The sequence below is a fragment of the Canis lupus genome, chromosome 30, assembly GCF_011100685.1.
Source record: "Canis lupus familiaris isolate Mischka breed German Shepherd chromosome 30, alternate assembly UU_Cfam_GSD_1.0, whole genome shotgun sequence".
NCBI classification, from domain to species: Eukaryota; Metazoa; Chordata; class Mammalia; order Carnivora; family Canidae; genus Canis; species Canis lupus.
In genome coordinates, this window is record NC_049251.1 from 29,504,779 (window position 1) to 29,523,075 (window position 18,297).

The window sequence follows — 18,297 nt, forward strand, 5'->3', positions numbered from 1 at the left end:
ATGATTTTATGTATGTTCATTTTTCTCCCCTCCAAGAGAGTAAAACTTTAAATTCAGTGAAAATTTTGAATTTCCAATAGCACTTGGCACAATGATGGGGAATAATAAATAATGTATATTTGCTGGCTAATTGCATGAGAACAGTATATGAAGTAGAATAATCTGATAATGGTTTACCAGTTGGTTTGACAGAAAAAATTAAAGCCTGGAGTAAGGACACAAGTCAGAGGCTTTCGGAATAGTCTACAGTTGAGTTAATAAGACTCTGGTGGCTGTGGTGGGAATGGAGAGGAAGACATTTAGGGAGTTCCAAGGCAGAATGACAGGCCTGGTTACTGGCTGTTATCTAGATGCCACAGAAACCCAGCTCTGCTTCCTCCCTTTTCAGCCCATGAACCCTCCTGTTTATGCCAAAGTTCCCTGCTTGCTTTACAGGTCCAGAATTCAGGTCCTCTCTTCGGGTCCAGAATTCTCGTAACTTAAGAGAATTCCAACTGGGCAAGCAGATCTCCAGAAGGCAAAACTGACAGCAGTGGTAGAACTGGCTGGTCCCCAACTTTCTGTCTTCCAGCATGAAGGTAGCAGCAGCTTTTAACATCTCTATAAAAAAGCAAAAGTAAGGATGCCTGGCTGGCTCAGTTGGTAGAGCGTACGACTCTTGATCTCAGGGTCTTGAAGCCCCACATTAGGCATAGAGTTTACATAAGAGAAAGAAAAAGATTGGGGTACCTGGGTAGCTCAGTTGGTTAAGCGTCCAACTCTTAATTTCAGCTCAGGCCATGATCTCAGGGCAGGGAGATCGAGCCCCGTGTGTGTGTGTGTGTGTGTGTGTGTGTGTGTGTGTGTGTGAGAAAAGAAAGAAAGAAAAAGGCAGAAGTGAAACAGTGCCTGGATTTTATGCCTTAAGTCATCAGTTCTAATAGGTTTTGTATTCAAGACTCCTTTCACTCTTAAAAATTATTCAGCGGGTGCCTGGCTGGCCTCAGTTGGAAGAGCACGTGACTCTTGATCTCAGGTTGTAAGTTTGAACCTTACATTAGGAGTAGAGATTACTAAATAAATAGACAGCTAAATATTAAAGACTTCTAAGAGCTTTTGTTTATATCTATTGATATTGTATCTCTTTATATTTACCATAACAGGAATTAAGAAACTGTTAAATTATGTAGTTTTTAACCCATTTAAAAACAATAGTAAGAAACCTATTATATGTTAATGTAGGTTTATGAAAAATATAGTTTCTAAAACAATATTTAGTGAGAAGAATGTTTTAAATGTTTTTACAAATGTCTTAAATGTATGGCCTAATAGAAGACGAGCTAGATTTTCATCTATACTTACATATTGATTTGTTGAAATATCACGTTATATATAGCCTCTAAAAAGACTCTTATTCAGGATAGAATGAAAATAAAAGACAAATTTGTTTTAGTATTATTATGAAAATAGTTTGATTTTGCAGAGCCCTTGAAACTATCTTTGGGACTTCCAGGGGTCCCAGAACCATACTTGGAGAACCACTGCCCTTAAGCAGTGCTTTTTAATTTCTCTCTCTAGGAGAGACTGAAAGATGTATCTTTCATTTTGTAGCCATGCCTAAGCATTCTTGGCATTTTTACTGAAACCCTCATTGCCCATTGGTAGAAATAACATACTTAAAAAAGGAATAAAAACAAGTCTTCAGTTTTAAAAATTTTGTTTATTGGATATTGGTCACACACACATAGAATACTAAATTCAAAGCTCACTAACAAACTAATTATAGAGAGTTACCAGAAATGGTTTTGTCTGACTGATTCCTTTGTCTACCAGCTGTAGAATTTTCCTCCATGAACTGTGTTTTTTGTTGTTGTCATTTGTTTTTAAATATTTTTTTTTATTTTTAGCAATCTCTACACCCAATTTGGGGCTTGAACTCACAATCCTGAGATCAAGAATCATGTTTTACTGATTAAGCCAGCCAGGCACCCCTCCCCCTGGACTTTGAACTCAAATATAACAGACTCTTAAGAGAATCACGGCATAAATGGATGTAGAATGTATGTGGCCATGAAGTCAGATAAAAGGACCTATAGGGCTGATGATTGAGCTATCTCAGTGTTGACTCCCTGATTTTCTCTAGAGTAGATTACAAGAAGGAAGTTGGATGATACACAAAAGTTGGTGATAAGGGGACGATTGCTACTGTGAAAAGTAGACCTATTAATGACAAGAAAAAGTGACTGCTGACAACCAAAGAGGAGACTGAAAAGCCAAACAAAAACTTAACAGAGCAATTTGGTTGTAATTAATAGAGGGTCATTAAGCCTTAATACTCCAGTAGCCTTTTTTTTTAAACAGGTTATTATTTTTTTAAAGTAAACTCTACCCCCAACATGGAGCTCAAACTCACAACCCTGAAATCAAAAGTCCCATGCTCCACTGACTGAGCCAGCCAGGCATCAAACCTTTAAAGGGACACCTCTTTACCATACCATAGATAATTATATCTAGAATAATTCCCTGGGTCATCAAGAAAAAGATTAAAATATCCTCTGTATATGGAGAGTTCTCAGCTTATAAATGGCTTGTTTTCCAGAGTTGATCTCCAGAACTGTTTTTGGGGACTCAACCCATTTTTCTATAGAAACAGTTAAATAATTGTCATTTTGGGTCCCAAACTGCTTTTCATTTTATCTGTTTAACAACTTCTGAGTGCCTAATATCAAGTTAGCTCTCACTTACATCTTTGTTTTAGTGGGAGAATGCAGCTGAGGCCCAGGCCTGAGCATATATACTCTTTCCTTCTGGCTTCCATCATTTGCCCTATATGGAGTTAAGAGTCAGGAAACTATGCCCTTGGTGCCAAACCCAATTTGCTGCCTGTTTGTGTCCTTCAGTCCCTAATCTGCCTGATGTGGCCTGCCCTCATCTCCCTGACTTCATCTTTTTCTCATTCCACTGTAGCCTCATATCCACTTTGCTATTCCTCAAAACATACCAGGCACATTCCCATTAAAGGTCCTGCATTTTCTTCTACCTAAATGTTCATCATTCTAATCTCCATGCAACTCACTGTCTCCCCTCTGTCAGGTGTCTCACCTTGTATGTCACCTTTTCAATGAGGCTTTTCTTGACCTCCTTTGTAAAATAGCAACATCCCCACCCCTCACATTCTCTTTTCGTCTGCTTCTGCTTTATTTTTCTCCATAGAGCATACCACTGTCTAACATATTTACTTGTTCATTTATTTATTGTCTGTCTCCCATCATTTGAATATAAGTTGCATATAAAAGCAAGGACTGGGATCCCTGGGTGGCTCAGTGGTTTAGCTCCTGCCTTCGGCCCAGGGTGTGATCTTGGAGTCCCGGGATCGAGTCCCACATCAGGCTCCCCGCATGGAGCCTGCTTCCCCCTCTGTCTGTGTCTCTGTCTCTCTCTGTCTCTCATGAATAATTAAATAAAGTATTAAAAAAAAAAAAGAGCAAGGACTGTCGGTTTTGTGCATTGCTATATCCCATCACTTCAGACAGCAACTGGCCCAGAGTAGATGTTCATTTGTTGAATGAATGAATGAATGAATAATGAAAAAGATAAAGAGAGATACATGAATGCTAACCTGCTTTTTATCCAGGGGGTAGTTGTCAACATCAACCAGGATTGAAAATTGGTATTGAAATAAGATTTAAAAGTAGCATATAGGGGTGCCTGGGTGCCTCAGTCAGTTAAACATCTGCCTTTGGCTCAGGGCATGATCTCAGGGTCCTAGGATAGAGCCCTACATCGGGCTCCCTGCTCCATGGGGAGCCTGCTTCTCCCTCTCCCTTTGCCTGCCACTCCCCCAGCTTGTGCTGTGTGCATTCTTGCTCTCAAAAAGATAGATAGATAGATAGATAGATAGATAGATAGATAGATAGATAGATGATGATAGATAAAATCTTTTTTAAAAAAATAAAAATAAATAAAAATAGCATATAGGCAAATGCGAATGTTTCCATTTGAAAATTCAAGCCTACTAGAGTAGTTGGTAACTTGTGAGCTCTTCCTCCTGCCCTTTCCCTTTCTCAGTACCTTGTCCAGTGAATTCCACAGAGTAGGCTTTTATTTTTTTTATTTTTATTTTTTAATTTTTATGTATTTATGATAGTCACAGAGAGAGAGAGAGACACAGGCAGAGGGAGAAGCAGGCTCCATGCACCGGGAGCCTGATGTGGGATTCGATCCCGGGTCTCCAGGATCGCGCGCCCTGGGCCAAAGGCAGGCGCCAAACTGCTGCGCCACCCAGGGATCCCCAGAGTAGGCTTTTAATAAGTACTTGGTTCCAACCCAGGAATGGACCCTGGTATCTTTGTAATTGTTTTTTGTTTTGTTTTTGTTTTTGTTTTTACCTTGAATACTTAGCATAATGTCTGGCAAATAATAGAGGGTCAGTAAATATTTGCTCTAGGAAGTAATAAATAAGTTAAATGAATTCTTTGTCTACTCAGAGTAAGACAATGCCCTGGGTTATCTATTGTAACAAATTACCTCCAAAGCATAAATCAATATTATCTCCTGTAGTTTCTATGGATCAAGAGTAGCTTAGGTGGCTGGTTTTGTCTCAGGGTCTTTCCCGAGGTTGCAGTCAAGATGCTACCATGGGGCTGCCATCATCTGAAAGCTTATGAAACCCTGGAGGAATCTCTTCCAAGGTGGCTTACTCACATGGCTATTGGCAGGAGGCCTCAGTTTCTAGTCTCATGGACCTCTCCATAGGGTGGCCTGCTTGAGAGTCCTCACATCACAGCAGATGGCTTCCCCAAGAGAAGTAACCCAAGAAGCAAAGAGGGGGCCACAGTCCCTTCTATCACCTACTCTAAGTCATGCACACTGCTTCCACCACATTCTGTTTATTAGAAGCAAGTGGCTTCTGAGTACAACCCACACTCAAGGTGAGGAGAATTAGGCCTCACCTTTTTGAAGGGAGAAATATCAAAGAATTTGTGGACATATTCTGCCACAATCACCCTGGTCCTCTAAACTGAGTAAAGAGAAGGTGCCCATATAAAAGAAACAGGACAGGTTTTTTCAGAGATAGTGTCTGTCCTGCCACTTATGTGCCCTTTTCAAGTCCAGTATTGCCTGCGCTTTTGCCCAAAAAGTTTTTTGTTGCTCTGTTTTTGCTTTTTAGAGAAAGGGTTGGTACAGAGGGACAGATGAAGAAGGAGAAAAAGAAATATGAAGCAGGCTCCATGACGTGGGGCTCCATCTCACAACCCTGAGATCATAACCTGAGCCGAAATCAAAAGTTGCACACTTAACTGATTGAGCCACCCAGGTGCCCCTAGAAGGAGACTTTTTAGAACATCTTTGAAATTCTCCCTACCAAAATTAATAACTTTTTATATTTATTTTTTAATATGTAAAACATGCACATGGTGCAAAATTCAAAGGTAAAATGAAAAACAAGTTTCCCTTGTCTGAAACCCAGCCACTCAGTTTTCCTCCCTGGATAAGACTGCTATTGCTAGTTTATTTATCCTTCCAGAGACCTATGCACTTTTACATATTTATATACTTTTTTTTATATACAGATGGTAACATAACTATGGTTACTGTTTTATATCTTGCTTCTTTTTCACTTCAGATTTGTTCCATAGCAGTTTATAGTTGCTTTGTTCTTTTTAACAGCTGCATAGTATTTCTTTGTGTGGATGTACAAAAATGGATTTAATTGGTCCCTCATTGAAGGACATTTAGTTTGATTTCCATTTTTTGCTGTTAAACATTGCTGCAGAAAATACCTCATGCATATTGTACCCTGAGAATTTTTATGGGTAAATACCTACAAGAGGATTTGTTGGGTCAAAGAGTATGTGCTTTTTGAAAAGTAATCCCAGGAGCCACCTGTGTGGCTGTTGGTTGAGCATCTAACTGTGGCCCAGGTCATGCTCTCGGAGTCCTGAGATCGGCTATGTTGGGCTCTACACTCAGCAGGGAGTAGATTCTCTCCCTCTGCCTTTCGCCCTATACCCCTTCCCCTGCATGTGTGTGTGTGTGCTTGCTCTAATAAATCTTTCCAAAATGTGTTTAAAAATTTAAAACAAAAAAACAAAAAACGAAGAGAGTAGTCACCTGAGCATGAAGGTACTAGATCCCTGAGAGAAAGAAGGTGCTAGCAGAAGTGGTAAAATGAAAGCCCCAGTGGTAACATTTACTCTTTCCACTATTGTGCTTGGATCAGTCTAGGCTGTGCAACTGTTTTGAGACTGAATTGTCCTCTAGAACAGAGCAGTGCTGCTTTGGGATTGGGTTTTTTCTCAACATTGCATTCCTCCTGAGACCAGGCAGAGCCTGACTGCTGCCTCATACCTAAGTCATTTCCCCTTCACTTTGCTCTGGTATCCATCACCTGTAAGAAGGGAGAATATTCAGCATCCTAAAATTCAATATTGCTTAATGAGATTATGTCTATAAGACCCTTGGAAGATAACCACCTAGAGAAACAAACAAAGCACTGTTTATTACTACTATTTTTAGCATTATTATCTTGAAATATGCCAAGCCTTTCCTTATTTTGTGAACACTGATTTAAAATAGGAAGCTTTTGGGGGTGCCTGGCTGGCTCAGTTGGTAGAGCATGCGACTCTTGATCTTGGGGTCGTGAATTCAGCCCCCATGTTGGACATTGAGATTACTTAAAATAAAACAAAACAAAAACATCTCAATAAAGTGGCAGATCTTGTTAAAAAAAAAAAAAAACTTTATAAAATAGAAACCAATTTTTCTCTTTCTCTGCAGTCTACATGCTACCCTAATAGAGAAACTAACTCCATTAAGTGTTATTTTCTTTTTCCTTCCTGTCCTCTTATTCTTCCAGCTGTCTCAACTCAGAACCTTGTAGGAAAAGAGTTACACTTCAGAAAAATGTGTTTGCTTTGACATTTAAACAAGCCTCCATTTTGTTTTTCCATATTAGAATTTTTCTTCTTCCCCTCTCATTTCCAGCACTTTATCTGACCTGTCTTCTTTTCAGCTCATTCATTATTGCTAAGGTTTGCAGATTATACCAGAGGAGGAAGACAGATTTATAAACATGTGTTCCTGCCCGGCTGTTTCAAGTGTAGGAGTAACATTTATCTTCATATTGTACGGCTGCTTTCTATATGCAGCTGTGCTCATCTGCTCTTATTAATGAGGTGCCTATCTCTAAGTCTTACATTGTTTAGAAATAAATGGACTCTTTTCCTATTAAAATTGGTAATGCAGTAATCAGAGGAGCCCACCACTGGGAGGAGACATCTATTTGAATTCACTTTGCTAATGGCCATAAAGAATTTAGCCTAATTGCTTTCTTAGGAGGTTTGCCATTTCCCCTAAGATTCCAGGGCCTTGGCAGCCTGGGTGGCTCAGCGGTTTAGCACGGCCTTCAGCCCAGGGTGTGATCCTGGAGACCGGGGAGGGGATCGAGTCCCACATCTGGCTCCCTGCATGGAGCCTGCTTCTCCCTCTGCCTGTGTCTCTGCCTCTCTCTCTCTCTCTCTCTCTCTCTCTCTGTGTGTCTCTCATGAATAAATAAATAAAATATTAAAAAAAAAAAAAAAGATTCCAGGGCCTTGGAAAGGGGTAGGAATTCTATTCTTTTCCTCTCATGGCCCCCTGCAATCCTTATGTGTCTTTTATCTAAGATGAAAATAAAGGGACATTTTAAGGAAACTATGTATAGTGTCATAATCCATTACAGATAATTGTGTAATACCTTGACCACTAATAAATAATGAGATCTTTGATAAATTACTTAACCTTTCTTAGCGCTCATTTCCTTGTTTGCAGAGTAGCTGTAACAATCACTGTATGATCAGGATTATTGGAAAGATTGTGCTTTCTCTGTATGGCCTGCCTTGTTAAAAAAAGTGAACAAGGCTGTGAATATTTGATAAGATCATGAGTATGAAAACACCTGGTACATAATAGATGTGCAATAAATGTTTGAATTAGAATCCATTTGGTTAACCCAAAGTTCTTTTTTGCCCTAATTTCATCAGTGAGACTTTCTGGTAGGGTAATCCTTTTATTTTTATTTTTTTTCCTTCTTCCAGCTCCCTTGTCTGATCTGTTTTTATGATCCAGCATCCTAAAATTGCTTTTTGAAAGAAAACAGGGACTAAACAAGGTCTTATTTAAAGTCATGCTCACAATTCAGGGTTCAAGTACTGATGCTCTATGGTTTTGTCTAAAGCACTCTCTTTGGACTTATTTAAAGCCTACTGTGGGCTAGTTAATAATCTTACTTATTTCTGTTTTAATCCTGGAGTATTGATTAAAAATCTGAGAGTCATAGAGGTTAAGTGACTTGACCAAGGTTACACTGTAACAGAGTGAGGATTTGGACTAAGGTTTTCTAATTCCAAGTCCATTGATCTTTAGATAGCATTCCACATCAAAGAAGAAAATGAATATAGGTGAATTACTACAAATATGCCCTGGGAGTGCTGGGTAGAAATTATATTTTATTAGTATATGACCAAAGACAAAGAAAAGGCTAATTCTAGAGTTCCCAGACTTTTCTGTAGATATATTAGAAAATGTGCTTTGGGACTTCCAATCAAGATGATTTACTATGTTCAAACCTTTGACACATCCCCTGTGTTTCAGACACATAGCAAGAAATAAAATATATAAAATGAAAATCAACATATTTGGGCCCAAAAACAAAATAACCACCTTCATGGACCAAAAATAGAAGAGATTCAAGTAACTGGGTAAAGGTGAAACTGTAGGCCTACTAGCCTCTAGAGAATAGAGAACAGTGCCTGAAAGATGAGTTTTTTGAGTGGTAACTAGATACTGAAATGCCCCATAAAGAGATAGAACTTAGAAGCCAGGGGAGATGCCATCCCCCAACCAGCCTCATGAAAGATTTCCAAAAGTTAATTGAGTGGGGAGGAGGGAAGCCTAAGGAGTTGTGAAGAAGTATGCCAATCTGCCTTCTCATACAATGATTAGAACTATGATATCCTAAATTTCTTCTAATGGCAGAGGCCATTAAAAGACCTATTCAGGCTGTGTTTTTAGGGGACTAGATGAAAGAAATTGCAAAACCTATAAACAGAGAAGGGGGTAATTAGTTTAAAAAAATCCCACTTAAAAAGCCTGCAAAGTATAATTTTATATAATAGAAATCTAATGCTAAGAATGATAATAAAAATTAACTAGAACTTCCATTTTGGAGAAGATGGAGTAGACATACTTTTCCCTATTTCTCCCACTAAATACAACCAGAAACCCTGTATATCATATATGAAAGAAATATAACAGGATGGTGAAGGTGGGTAAAAGAATGCAGACCATCCAGGGACCTCAAATCCTTTGGAACAACATGATAGTAAATTCTCTGGGTTTTCTTTTTGCCTTGTATGTCCCCAACATGGAGCCAAACATTATACTTAATAATGAAAGAGTAATTGTTTACCCCAGTAAGAATGGGAAAAAAGCAAGGATGTCTGCTCTCACTACCCTTATTCTATATAGTGCTAGAAGTTCTAACTAGTGCAATAAGGTAAGAAAAAGGAAAAAGGCATGCAGATTAGGAAGGAAAGAATATAAGTGTACTTATTTGTAATTCCATGATTGTCTAAGTAGAAAATCTCAGTGAGTATATAAAAAACTCTTAAAACTCTTAGAAGAATGAGTGAGTTCACTAGGTTGTAAAATATAGAATAAACATAAAAATCTATTTTGTGTCTATGCTAGCTATGAACACATGGACACTGAAATTAAAAATACAGTACCATTCACAATAGCTCAAAAAAAGTGAAATCCTTGGGGCGCCTGGGTGACTTAGTTGGTTAAGTATCCGACTCAGTTTTGGCTCAGGTCATGATCTCAGGGTCATGGGATCAAGCCCCACGTCAGGCTCTGCACTCAGTGTTGAGTATGCATGTCCCTCTCCCTCTGCTCCTTCCCGTTTGTATACTCTCTATCTCTAAATAAAATCTTTTTTAAGTGAAATACTTCGATGTAAGAATACCTACATGATTTGTGTGTTGAAACTATATAGTACTGATGAAAGAAATTGAAGAAGATCTACATAAAGGAGGAGCATAGAATAAGGATGTCAAATTTTCCCAAATTGATACACATATTTAATGTTAATTACTATCAAAATTCTAGCAAGATATTTTGTAGATGTAGACAAGATTATTCTAAAATGTATATGGCAAGGCCAAAGAAACAAAAACAGCTAAAACAGTTTTTTAAAAAAAAGAACAAACGGGAAGAATCAGACTACCTGATTTCAAGACTTATAACCACAGAAATCTAGGCTGTGATATTGGCAGACAGACACAGACCAGTGGAACAAAACAGAGAACCCAGAATAGACACACAACTACACCCAGCTGATCTTGGTAAAGGTGCAAAAGTAGTTCTTGGGATGAAAGATAGCCTTTCCAACAACTGGTGCTGGAACAATTGGACATCATGGGCCAAAACAAAGGAAGAAGACTCTCATACAAAAACTAACTCAAAATGGATCAAGGACTTAAACAGAAAACATAAACCTAAAAGAAATCTTCAGTAGGCAAAGAGTAGGGTTAGGCAAAGAGTTCTTAGAATTGGCATCAAGAGTGTGGTTCATAAAAAGGGAAATGGATAATTGTATTTCGTCAAAATTAAAAATCTTTGATCTGTGAAAGACCTTGTTAAGATATGAAAAGTCTGGGATCCCTGGGTGGCGCAGCGGTTTAGCGCCTGCCTTTAGCCCAGGGCGCGATCCTGGAGACCCGGGATCAAGTCCCACATCGGGCTCCCGGTGCATGGAGCCTGCTTCTCCCTCTCCCTCTGCCTATGTCTCTGCCTCTCTCTCTCTCTCTCTCTCTCTCTGTGACTATCATAAATAAATAAAAATTTAAAAATTAAAAAAAAAAAAGATATGAAAAGTCAGGGGATCCCTGGGTAGCTCAGCGGTTTAGTGCCTGCCTTTGGCCCAGGGCGCGATCCTGGAGTCCTGGGATCGAGTCCCACGTCGGGCTCCCGGCATGGAGCCTGCTTCTCCCTCCTCCTGTGTCTCTGCCTCTCTCTCTCTATGTCTATCATAAACAAACAAACAAACAAACAATCTTAAAAAAAAAAGTCAAGCTAAAGAATAGAAAAAAATGTCCAACGAAGGACTAGTATCTAGAATACATAAAGAACTCTTAAAACTCAACAATAGAAAACAATCTGATCAGAAAATGGGCTAAAAACATGAACAGATATTTCACCAAAGAGGATATGCAGATGGCAAATAAGCACATAAAAAGATGTTCAACATCATTAGCCACTACAGAAATGCAAATTAAAACTATAATATGAGACGTTACTACACAAGTATTAGAATGACTAAAATTAAAAGTTAATGCCAAATACTGGCAAAGATGCCATGAAACTGAATCTCTAATGCTTTGCTGGTGGGAATGTAAAAGAATATATAGCTACTCTGGAAAATAGTTTGGCAGTTTCTTTAAAAACTAAATATGCAACTATAAATGGTCCAGTGATTATACTCCTGGGTATTTATCTCAGAGAGATGAAAAGTCAGTTTCACTAAAAGCCTGTACAGAAATGTTTGTAGTAGCTATATTCATAATAGCCAAAAACTAGAAACAACCCAGATGTCCTTCACATTCAGTAGGTGGATGGTAAAACAAACTGGTACCTCCAAACTATGGAATACCAGTCACCAGCAAAAAAGACTGAACAATTGATACATGCAACAACTTGGATGAATCTCCAGATAATTATATGCTGGGAAAGGGGAGGGGGGAACAGTTCCAAAACATTATGTGCTGTTTGATTCCATTTATATAACATTATTGAAATGACACAATTACAGAAACAGGTAACAGATTAGTGGTTGTCAGGAATTAAGAAGGAATGAGTGTGAGAGGGAAGTGAATGAAGCTGTAGAAGGGCAAAAGGAGGTATCCTTGTGTTGATGGACATATTTTGTATCTTCATTGTGTCATTGCCATTAGGGGAAACTGAGTGAGGGTTCAATGGGGTCTCTGTTATTTCTTACAACTGTATGTGAATCTATGATTATCTCAAAATGCAAAAAGTAATTTAAAAAATTTAACCACCGGGAGTTAAATGAACACCTAATGAAAATAGAGTATGGTACAGTCAAATAGAGACTAATAAGTCCGAGGTACCTGGGTGGCTCAGTTGGTTAAATGTCTGCCTTCTGCTCAGGTCATGATCCCTGGGATGGAGCCCCACCTCAGGCAACCTACTCAGCAGGGAGCCTGTTTCTCCCTGTCCCTTCCTGCTGCTCCACCTGCTTATGCGCTTGCGCTCTCTCTCTGTCAAATAAATAAAATCTTAAAAAAAAATTACTATAATAAGTCCAATTAGAATTCTTAAAGAAAAAAAAAAAGAATTCTTAAAGAGAAACAGAATAATAGTGTCTATTAAACAAAGAGCCAGAAATTAAATAATGTCATGTAGTTATGAAAAATTAACCAGTTTAAAATTTGGAAATAATAGTCTTTGAAATATGTATTATAGTCATTGAAATTTTTTTTTAATTCAGTACCTTAGATAAATTCTAGGAACAAATTATGAATTGGAAGAATCAAACACAAAGAGAAAAAATACCTTAAATAGAGGGTTAATGGCTCAAGAGGCTCTCAGACATATCAGACATGAGCCCTAGGATATAGAAGAGATTGAAAAAATGGCAGAGACACAGTAAATGAAAATACAATAAGTGATGATTTTCCTGAATTAGATTCTAATTAGAAACCTGTTTGGGTAGGTTGTACATTTGAAATATACTAAATACATGAAAGTAAATGCATTATTTTAGTAAAACATGATAGATTGAAAGTACATATTTACCTACCAGTTTCTCCCTTTATAACTCATTCAAATGTCGGTAAAGGGATTTGTTTTTAAGGTATAAACTCACAGGTTTCTTTAAAAACAGACAAGACGCACCTGGGTTGCTCAGTCAGTTAAGCCTCCCACTTTGGCTCAGATCATGATCTCAGGGTCTTGTGATCAAGCCCCACAGAGGGTTCCTGCTAGAGATTCTCCCTCTCCCTCTGCCCGTCCCCCTGCTGTGTGTGCTCACTCACATGCTCTCTCTCTCTCTCCCTCTCAAATAAATAAATAAACAAACAAACAAATAAACAAATCTATCTATCTATCTTTAAGAAAAAACAGACAAGATTACTGCAAACAAGTATAATCAATAGAACTTTGGAAACTAGAAAGCAAATGTACAAGTACTGATTTAAGAGACCTGAAAAAATGAAAGCTTGTTTTTTTTTTTTTTTTTTTTTTGGTGTTGTTTCTTTGTTTTCTTATCTGAGATTGGGAGGAAGGAGAGCCAAGAAATAAGGAGTACACTTATCATAATGAACACTGAGTAATGGATAGAATTGTTGATTCACAATATTGTACATCCAAAACTAATATAACACAGTATATTAGTTATACTGAAATTTATTTATTTTTAAATTTTATTTACTTATTTATTTGAGAAACAACACACGTACATGTGAAAGCAAGCAGGGAGAGGGAGAGAGACAAGCAGACTCTGTGCCAAGCACAGAGACCCAACAGGGCTCCCTCCCATGACCCGAGATCATGACATGAGCTGAAATCAAGAGTCAGACATTTGACTGAGCCACCCAGGCCCCTTGGAATTTATTTTTAAAAATAAAAAAATGATAAAATACATTTACAGTACGGTACTGTATTTATTTAAAAAAAAAACAACAACAACCCACAGGCACCTGGTTGGCTCAGTGGGTTAATCATCGGACTTTTGGTTTTGTCCAACCCTTGGTTTTGGCTCAGGTCAGAATCTCAGGGTCATGAGATCAAGCCCTGTGATTAGGGCTACACACTCAGCAGGGTATCTCTCTGAGATGCTCTCTGCTCCTTCCCACCTCATATATGCATGCATATGCTCTCTCTCAAATAAATGAATCAATATTTTTAAAAGTAAGTCCATATATAAGATGACCCACACACTTCAAGCCTGTGTTGTTCAAGGGTCAACTATAACTAAATATATTTGGAGAGGTAAGATATTGCATCCATGGAACAAGAACAGGATCCCCTCTTTTTTTTTTTTTAATATCTTATCTATTTATTAGAGAGTACAAACGGGGAAGGGGCAGAGGGAGAGGTCGAAGCAGCTAGGCTGTCGCTAAGCAGGGAGCCTGATGTGGGTCCTGATCCCAGGATCATAGCCTGAGCTGAAGGCAGATGCTTCACTGACTGAGCCACCCAGGCGCCCCAGGATGCCTTTTTTAAATTAAAACTACAGTAGTAAAAATGGAAATTCCAGAATATAACTTAGAAGATGAAGGAAATGCCTTAGAATATAGACAAAGGAATGGAAAATAGGAGTGAAAGATAGAAAAGAGGATTAATATAGAAGATCCAAATTCTAGAGAAATAGGAAATCCAGCAAGCAAGAACAAGGGGCAAGTAATTGATAAGGTGGCAGAAAATTAGTGGCAGTATAGTAGATTTGAATAACTATCAGTCATTTATAAAACACCCTAAAACTGCAGAGTATACATTTTAAAATATTCTTTTCAGGTACACATGGACTATTCTTCAAGATAGATCATATTTCAGACTATTTGAAATCATATAAAGTATGTTCTCTGCCACAGTCAAATTATATTAGAAATGAATAACAAGGGCAGCCCCGGTGGCGCAGCGGTTTGGCGCTGCCTGCAGCCTGGGGTGTGATCCTGGAGACCCGGGATCAAGTTCCACGTCGGGCTCCCTGCATGGAGCCTGCTTCTCCCTCTGCCTGTGTCTCTGCCTCTCTCTCTCTGTGTCTATGAATAAATAAAATCTTTAAAAAAAAAAAAAAAGAATAACAAAAAGATATTGGGAAAATCCCCAGATAAAGATTTGACAACACTTTTCTAAATAACCAGGGTCAAAAAGGAAATCACCAGGGAAACGAGAAAATGTTTTGACCTGAATGATTATGAAAACATATCAAAGCATGTGGAATGCAGCTAAAGTAGGTTATGAGGGAAATTCATACCTTTAAATGCCTATATTTGAAAAGAAAAAGATCGAAAACAGGCTAGCAAACTTGTTCCATAAAGGGCCAGGTAATAAATATTTTAAGCTTTGCAGGCCACACAGCCTCTCTGTTGATACTCAGCTCTCCCTTACAGCATGAAATCAGGCATAGACAATGCATAAATGACTGAGTGTGGCTATGATTCCAATAAAACTATATTCATGTCACATAACATAATTTCACATAACATAGTATTCTCCTTTTCATTTTTCTACCATTAAAAATGATCCATAGCTTGTTAATAATAACTTTAAAATATCTCATGGGGGACGCCTTGGTAACTCAGTGGTTAAGGGTCTGCCTTTGGCTCAGGGTGTGATTCCGGGATCCTGGAATCGAGTCCAGCATTGAGCTCCTCACAGGGAGCCTAGTTCTCCCTCTGCCTCTATCTCTCCCTCCCTCTCTCTCTCTCTCTCACTGTCTCTCATGAATAAATAAATAAAATCTTAAAAAAATAATATATCTCAGGGAACAATATTTATGACTGTAATAAGATGTAAAAACCATAAGCCATAAAGGAGAAGCTCAATATATTTGACTTCACTAAAATGTGAAACTAACCAAAAATACTTTAGAGGATAAGCCACAAAAACAAAAAGTTAAGTTTTAGGAGCACCTTGTTGGCTCAGTCGATAAGAGCATCTGGGACTCTTGATCTCTGGGTCATGAGTTTGAGCCCCATGTTGGATGTGGAGATTACTTTAAAAAAAAAAAAAAGTTTTATGCCAGATTGACTTCTAGATGGATTAAAGATTTAAAGATAAAATCGAGTGCCTGGATGGCTCAGCAGTTGAGCATCTGTCTTCAGCTCAGGGTGTGATCCCAGAATCGAGTCCCACATGAGGCTCCCCACAGAGAGCATGCTTCTCCCTCTGCCTATGTCTCTGCCATTCTCTCTGAGTCTCATGAATAAATTTTTTTTTCATGAATACATTTTTTTTAAATCTTTTAAAAAAATAAAATCTTAAAAAAAAATAAAGATGAAAAAATCAAACTGTAAAAGTACTAAAAGAAACCATAAGAAAAAAACAATTAATGAAGTGATGGAATAAGGAAAGCCTTTTGAAATAGGACAGAAAACTCTGAAGCCATAAAAGATTGATAAATATAACAACATAAAAGTAAATAATTTCAGGGCACCTCCTGGCTTAGTAGGGCATGCAACCCCCCCTTTTTTTTTTTTAAGATTTTTATTTATTCATGAGAGACACAGAGAGAAAGGTAGAGACATAGGCAGAGGGAGCAACAGGCTTTCACAGGAAGCCCAATAACCTGGACCCTGGAATCACGCCCTGAGCCGAAAGCAGATGCTCAACCACTGAGCCACCCAGGCATCCCAATAGGGCATACAGCTCTTGATCTCAGGGTCATGAGTTCAAGCCCCTCATTGGGTGTAGAGATTACTTAAATAAATAAATCTTCTTATAAAGGGTAAATAATGTCTACGTAGCATTAACCACCATTAGCAAATGACAGATCGGGGGATACACGTGATATGTATAATAGACAAAAGGCTTACTCTGGTATATTAAGAATTGCAAATAAACTATATAATTTAGTAGAAAACTGAGCAAAAGATTTGAACAGATACTTTACTTAGGAAGGAAATATATCTCATAATGATGTTTTATTTTTTTTTAATTTTTATTTATTTATGATAGTCACACAGAGAGAGAGAGAGAGAGAGAGGCAGAGACACAGGCAGAGGGAGAAGCAGGCTCCATGCACCGGGAGCCTGACGTGGGATTCGATCCCGGGTCTCCAGAATTGCGCCCTGGGCCAAAGGCAGGCGCCAAACCGCTGTGCCACCCAGGGATCCCTCATAATGATGTTTTAAAATAATATGTACAGGGCAGCCCTGGTGGCTCAGTGGGTTTGGCGCCGCCTCCAGCCCAGGGTGTGATCCCGGAGATCCGGGATCGAGTCCCACATCAGGCTCCCTGCATGGAGCCTGCTTCTCCCTCTGCCTGTGTCTCTGCCTCTCTCTCTGTGTGTCTCTATGAATAAATAAATAAAATGTTAAAAAAAATAAAATAGGGATCCCTGGGTGGCGCAGCGGTTTAGCACCTGCCTTTGGCCCAGGGCGCGATCCTGGAGACCCGGGATCGAATCCCACGTCGGTCTCCCAGTGCATGGAGCCTGCTTCTCCCTCTGCCTATGTCTCTGCCTCTCTCTCTCTCTGTGACTATCATAAATAAATAAAAATTTAAAAAAAAATAAATAAAATAAAATAAAATGATATGTACAAACTCACAATAAGAAACATTAAATTAAAACTACATAAAACGCTCTTTTTCTACTATCAGGTTGGCAAAGATCAACAAGTTTGAGAACACCGTATTGCCAAAGGAAAAGGACAGCTGGTGTTCTCATGCACTACTGATGGGTATATAAATTAGTATATCTTCGATGGCAGATTGGGAGTATTTATCAAAAATCCAAATACAAGTGCTCTATGATTAACAATTTTACTAACAGGAATTTATCTTACAAATTACAACAAACTCTTATTAGATAAAGATTAAAACATTTGTAAAAGGTTATCTGAATCTTCTTGTCTTCCAGGGATGTTGGTGGTGAATGTAACATGGAGGAACAAGACATATGTAGGTACACTTCTTGACTGTACACGGCATGATTGGGCACCCCCCAGGTAAGCACTCTACAGCTTTTTGGTGTGTTTTAATCTGAACCACCCTAATCAGTGCCCTTATGCCTTCATCCTGTTAGACTTGGATATCTCTTAAGACACCCAGCTTTTAAAAAAAAAAAAAAAAGACACCCAGCTTTTAAAGAATATGATGGTGTAAGGTAATATAAGGAAGGTACTCTGCTGCTCTGGCATTCAAGAGTAGTAAATGAATTATGTGTTAATGAGTTGGATAGGAATGGGGAGGAGATCCTTTTTTAAGCCTTTTTCTGGAATTACTAGTTCTCTGGAACTCTGGCTTCTAGCAGTAGTCACTTTGAGACCAAGGCCATTGAGTCTGCCTGTGGGTGAACAAACAATCATTGATGATGCTTTTTGATGGTAGCTATCTCCCAGGAGTTTAAACTCAGGAACATTTTCAGTTTTATGAACACTAGACAGTGTGGGTTTCACAGGGACCTTTTCAGGTTGACATTTCAGTGAATGGCACTTTATAGCTTGTTTGTACCCAGTTTGCCAGGGTTTGGGGAGTCCAGATGTTGGAGAAAGATGTACAGCTAGCATGCAGATAGCATCCTAGGAG

General features: G+C 38.6%; 1 protein-coding gene across 4 annotated transcripts in view; it reads left to right on the forward strand.

Annotated features, from left to right (window-relative positions):
- ZNF609 (zinc finger protein 609) overlaps nt 1-18,297 on the forward strand; it is a 209,190-nt gene that overhangs the window by 179,316 nt on the left and 11,577 nt on the right. For all 4 annotated transcript variants that reach the window (XM_038580703.1, XM_038580702.1, XM_038580704.1 and 1 more), the window contains one exon: nt 17,630-17,717. In XM_038580703.1, coding sequence (XP_038436631.1) covers nt 17,630-17,717 — 88 coding nt within the window. The remainder of the gene's footprint in view (nt 1-17,629; nt 17,718-18,297) is intronic.